The 4,898-nt window shown below is 53.7% G+C and overlaps 1 protein-coding gene across 1 annotated transcript; it reads left to right on the top strand.

Annotated features, from left to right (window-relative positions):
- Positions 1-759: 759 nt before the first annotated feature.
- On the top strand, positions 760-4,428 carry LOC117246868 (uncharacterized). The gene is made up of 9 exons (XM_078163659.1): positions 760-913; positions 990-1,033; positions 1,102-1,253; positions 1,368-1,479; positions 1,627-1,769; positions 1,815-1,904; positions 1,950-2,975; positions 3,162-4,243; positions 4,343-4,428. Exons 1-9 carry the CDS (start codon positions 762-764, stop codon positions 4,383-4,385), a joined length of 2,844 nt encoding a protein of 947 aa, XP_078019785.1. The 5' UTR covers positions 760-761; the 3' UTR covers positions 4,386-4,428.
- Positions 4,429-4,898: the final 470 nt, after the last annotated feature.

Below are 4,898 nucleotides of genomic sequence, written 5' to 3'. Positions count from 1 at the left end.
TATGATTTAATGCCATGTAGTAATTTCTTAAGCTTGATTTTATTTTTTTCTAATCATTAATTGAAGGCCATTTTTTTCTCTCCTGGCTTCGCTGTAAGGTAAAAGGGGGAATATAACTGTCATATTTGAAATATTTTTTCTCTGTGTTTTGACATAACTGACTTGACCTTTTGTGTATGAATCGGTATGAATGCATGGCCTGATCGGTCTATAACACTGGATTTGGAAATGATTGCTGGAGACTCCATCACTGTCACTACAGGGCTAATTGCCAAGAGCCAATGTGAAATTGCCCATGTTAGTGTGAATGAAAGCTAAGGGTGGACAGGCTGTGGTGTCTGAATTTTATGTTTGAAAAAAAAGCATAAAATATTATTATTAGCGATAGTAGTAGTAGTGTTAAAATAATCTTATTTTTTGTTTTTACATTTTCTGAAATCATACTTGGTCATCATTATGTTCATCCTTCCTCTGTTTGATTCAATAAATATCCACCAAGTGTAACCACCAAATGAAAGTATTTGTCAATCCAGTTTTAAATGGTTGAAATAACACATAATGCAAAAAGCCGACCACATATTTGTGCTCTTTCAGGACACCTAAAAGATTCACAGCAAACTTTTTCAAAAATGAAATGCTGAAAGTCTGAACCAGCCAGTTCTAGTTCCCAATAATGCAGTGGACCTCTCCTGTCATATAATGAGCCACACCTGCCTTCAACTACTCACACCTGTGTCCTGTTAATCAACAAGGTGAGATGGATGAGCATAAAAAGAGCTCCAGTGTTTCTTTGGTCATTTCTTGGGTTCAGTCTGGTTCAGTTGTGTGGCTTGGTAGGAGCTGACAGAAGCGACTGTGTTTGTTGCCTGACTTGGCCTATAACTGTGGCTGGAGCCATGGGGTTTCTTTTGGGGTAAGTTTTCAATTATTATAATTTTGATTGTTGAACAAGTTGCTAAGTATTTATTAATAATGGGATGTCTGTCTAGATGGTTGCTGTTGTCCTTGCTAGCTATTGGAAGACAAACAAATGGTGAGTATAATCATACTATAAAGCTACTCAACTAGTTAGATGCATGGTCTAAAATATGTGCTCTACAGCTGATGGTATTGGATCTGCTGGGAAGTATGGAGATAATGAAGTGCCAGTTGGAGGCTTTCGACCAGATTCAAGTGGCTTCAACACTGGAGATGGATCTTCATGGAGCAATGGACCACTTGCTAGTGGTGGTTCAACCTCAAATGGAAATAAGGCAAGTACATAAAACATAACACTAACACTCAATTGCCGGAATGATGCTAAATCACAGCAACAAACTACCAATATGTGCCAGAAATCTAGTATTCATCTAGTTATCTTTTAACAGCCACAGGTAGCAGACTCTGGATATCAACCCCAGCAGCCTGGAGATCCACCCCAGCAGCTGCAGCCACGGGTGCCCCAGCGGCCTAGCTATCCGCCCCAGCGGCCTAGCTATCCGCCCCAGCGGCCTAGCTATCCGCCCCAGCGGCCTAGCTATCCGCCCCAGCGGCCTAGCTATCCGCCCCAGCAGCCACAGGTGCCCCAGCGGCCTAGCTATCCGCCCCAGCGGCCTAGCTATCCGCCCCAGCAGCCGCAGCCACAGGTGCCCCAGCAGCCTAGCTATCCACCCCAGCAGCCACAGGTGCCCCAGCGGCCTAGCTATCCGCCCCAGCGGCCTAGCTATCCGCCCCAGCAGCCGCAGCCACAGGTGCCCCAGCAGCCTAGCTATCCACCCCAGCAGCCACAGGTGCCCCAGCAGCCTAGCTATCCACCCCAGCAGCCGCAGCCACAGGTGCCCCAGCAGCCTGGCTATCCACCCCAGCAGCTGCAGCCACAGGTGCCCCAGCAGCCTAGCTATCCACCCAAGCAGCTGCAGCCACAGGTGCCCCAGCAGCCTAGCTATCCACCCAAGCAGCTGCAGCCACAGGTGCCCCAGAAGCCTAGCTATCCACCCAAGCAGGTGCCCCAGCAGCTTAGCTATCCACCCCAGCAGCTGCCCCAGCAGCCTAGCTATCCACCCAAGCAGCCAGAGCCACAGGTGCCCCAGCAGCCTAGCTATCCACCCAAGCAGCCAGAGCCACAGGTGCCCCAGCAGCCTAGCTATCCACCCAAGCAGCCAGAGCCACAGGTGCCCCAGCAGCCTAGCTATCCACCCCAGCAGCCAGAGCCACAGGTGCCCCAGCAGCCTAGCTATCCACCCCAGCAGCCACAGGTGCCCCAGCAGCCTAGCTATCCACCCCAGCAGCCACAGGTGCCCCAGCAGCCTGGCTATCCACCCAAGCAGCTGCAGCCACAGGTGCCCCAGCAGCCTGGCTATCCACCCAAGCAGCTGCAGCCACAGGTGCCCCAGAAGCCTAGCTATCCACCCAAGCAGCTGCCCCAGCAGCCTAGCTATCCACCCAAGCAGCCAGAGCTGCAGGTGCCGCAGCAGCCTAGCTATCCACCCAAGCAGGTGCCCCAGCAGCCTAGCTATCCACCCCAGCAGCCTAGCTATCCACCCAAGCAGCCAGAGCCGCAGGTGCCCCAGCAGCCTAGCTATCCACCCCAGCAGCTACAGGTGCCCCAGCAGCCTAGCTATCCACCCCAGCAGCTACAGGTGCCCCAGCAGCCTGGCTATCCACCCAAGCAGCTGCAGCTACAGGTGCCCCAGCAGCCTAGCTATCCACCCAAGCAGCCAGAGCCGCAGGTGCCTCAGCAGCCTAGCTATCCACCCCAGCAGCTGCCCCAGCAGCCTAGCTATCCACCTCAGCAGCCGCAGGTGCCGCAGCAGCCTAGCTATCCACCCAAGCAGCCAGAGCCGCAGGTGCCGCAGCAGCCTAGCTATCCACCCAAGCAGCCGCAGCTGCCCCAGCAGCCTAGCTATCCACCCAAGCAGCCGCAGCTGCCCCAGCAGCCTAGCTATCCACCCCAGCAGCTGCCCCAGCAGCCTAGCTATCCACCCCAGCAGCCGCAGGTGCCCCAGCAGCCTAGCTATCCACCCCAGCAGCCTAGCTATCCACCCCAGCAGCCTAGCTATCCACCCCAGCAGCCTAGCTATCCACCCCAGCAGCCTAGCTATCCACCCCAGCAGCCTAGCTATCCACCCCAGCAGCCTAGCTATCCACCCCAGCAGCCTAGCTATCCACCCCAGCAGCCGCAGGTGCCCCAGCAGCCTAGCTATCCACCCAAGCAGCTGCAGCTACAGGTGCCCCAGCAGCCTAGCTATCCACCCAAGCAGCCAGAGCCGCAGGTGCCTCAGCAGCCTAGCTATCCACCCCAGCAGCTGCCCCAGCAGCCTAGCTATCCACCTCAGCAGCCGCAGGTGCCGCAGCAGCCTAGCTATCCACCCAAGCAGCCAGAGCCGCAGGTGCCGCAGCAGCCTAGCTATCCACCCAAGCAGCCGCAGGTGCCGCAGCAGCCTAGCTATCCACCCAAGCAGCCGCAGCTGCCCCAGCAGCCTAGCTATCCACCCAAGCAGCCGCAGCTGCCCCAGCAGCCTAGCTATCCACCCCAGCAGCTGCCCCAGCAGCCTAGCTATCCACCCCAGCAGCCGCAGCCGCAGGTGCCCCAGCAGCCTAGCTATCCACCCCAGCAGCCTAGCTATCCACCCCAGCAGCCGCAGGTGCCCCAGCAGCCTAGCTATCCACCCCAGCAGCCGCAGGTGCCGCAGCAGCCTAGCTATCCACCCAAGCAGCCAGAGCCGCAGGTGCCGCAGCAGCCTAGCTATCCACCCAAGCAGCTGCAGCAGCCCCAAAGGACTTTCTACTTTCCCAAGCAGCGGCCTAGCTACCCACCCAAGCAGCCGCAGGCACCCCAGCAGCCTAGCTATCCACCCCAGCAGCCTAGCTATCCACCCAAGCAGCAGCAGCCGCAGCAGCCCCAAAGGACTTTCTACTTTCCCAAGCAGCGGCCTAGCTACCCACCCAAGCAGCAGCCTCAGCGGCCTAGCTACCCACCCAAACAGCAGCCTCAGCCGCAGTTGCCCCAGCAGCCAAGTTATCTGCCCAAACAACGCCAGTCCCAGTGGCCAAAGCAGCCCAGCTACATGCACAAATGGCCCAAGCTGCCTCAAAGGCCTTTCTACTTTCCCAAGATGCCCCAGAAGCCACACTACCAGCCCAAGCAGCCACAGGTGCTCCTGCAGCCACGCTACATGCCCAAGCAGCCTAAGGTTTCACAGCAGCCACGCTACAATTATCCAACATTTGCCCAAGGAGTGGCTCCTCAAATGGCTTCCAATGGGTAAGCTGTGGTATTTCCAATAGTGTCAATGTTTCCAACTTGAATTTTGTCCAGGTTTCCAATACTGTTTAAATATTTTTTCTTTAAACCTTGTTTCAGGCATCGCAACACTGGAGGTTCTTCAAAGACTGCTTTCAACTGAGCCATTGTCACTTGTCAATTAAAACTGACCTTGTGTCCTTCAATCTCCAGTGACTGTTTCTTTTACTGAAATCTGCAGAAAGTTGTATTGACATTTCTAACCTGAGATTCTGGAACAGGCTCATACTAAGTTATACAGTCTGCCCCCTCAACCTAGAACATGCTACAACAGGAACTTAAGCTGTCCAGTATGAATCCTCAGGGGATTGTTAAACTTTTCTGTGGGTGTTTAACACCACCTTGGCACTTGTCTTTGTATGAATGTCGTGTTGGTCATTTTCTAATTCTTGCCAAGGTCTGAGAATGAGACCCCATGTCTCAATAGGCTAGCTATTCAAAGGTTTAAAAATAACATTTGCTGATTATTGCTAAACCCAATGTTCAGCAGAGGGAATGTTGGTTTTGCAGGTATATTGTCAAGCTTAAGTACTGGAGAAAATGAATTTTGACCTGATGGTGTTGAAGTGAAGGGATTACTAAAGTTGCATCATCCTGAGAAATGTGTTTACTTAAT

This window comes from Epinephelus lanceolatus, chromosome 21 (assembly GCF_041903045.1).
Source record: "Epinephelus lanceolatus isolate andai-2023 chromosome 21, ASM4190304v1, whole genome shotgun sequence".
NCBI classification, from domain to species: domain Eukaryota; kingdom Metazoa; phylum Chordata; class Actinopteri; order Perciformes; family Serranidae; genus Epinephelus; species Epinephelus lanceolatus.
This window is presented reverse-complemented; position numbering and strand designations above follow the sequence as displayed.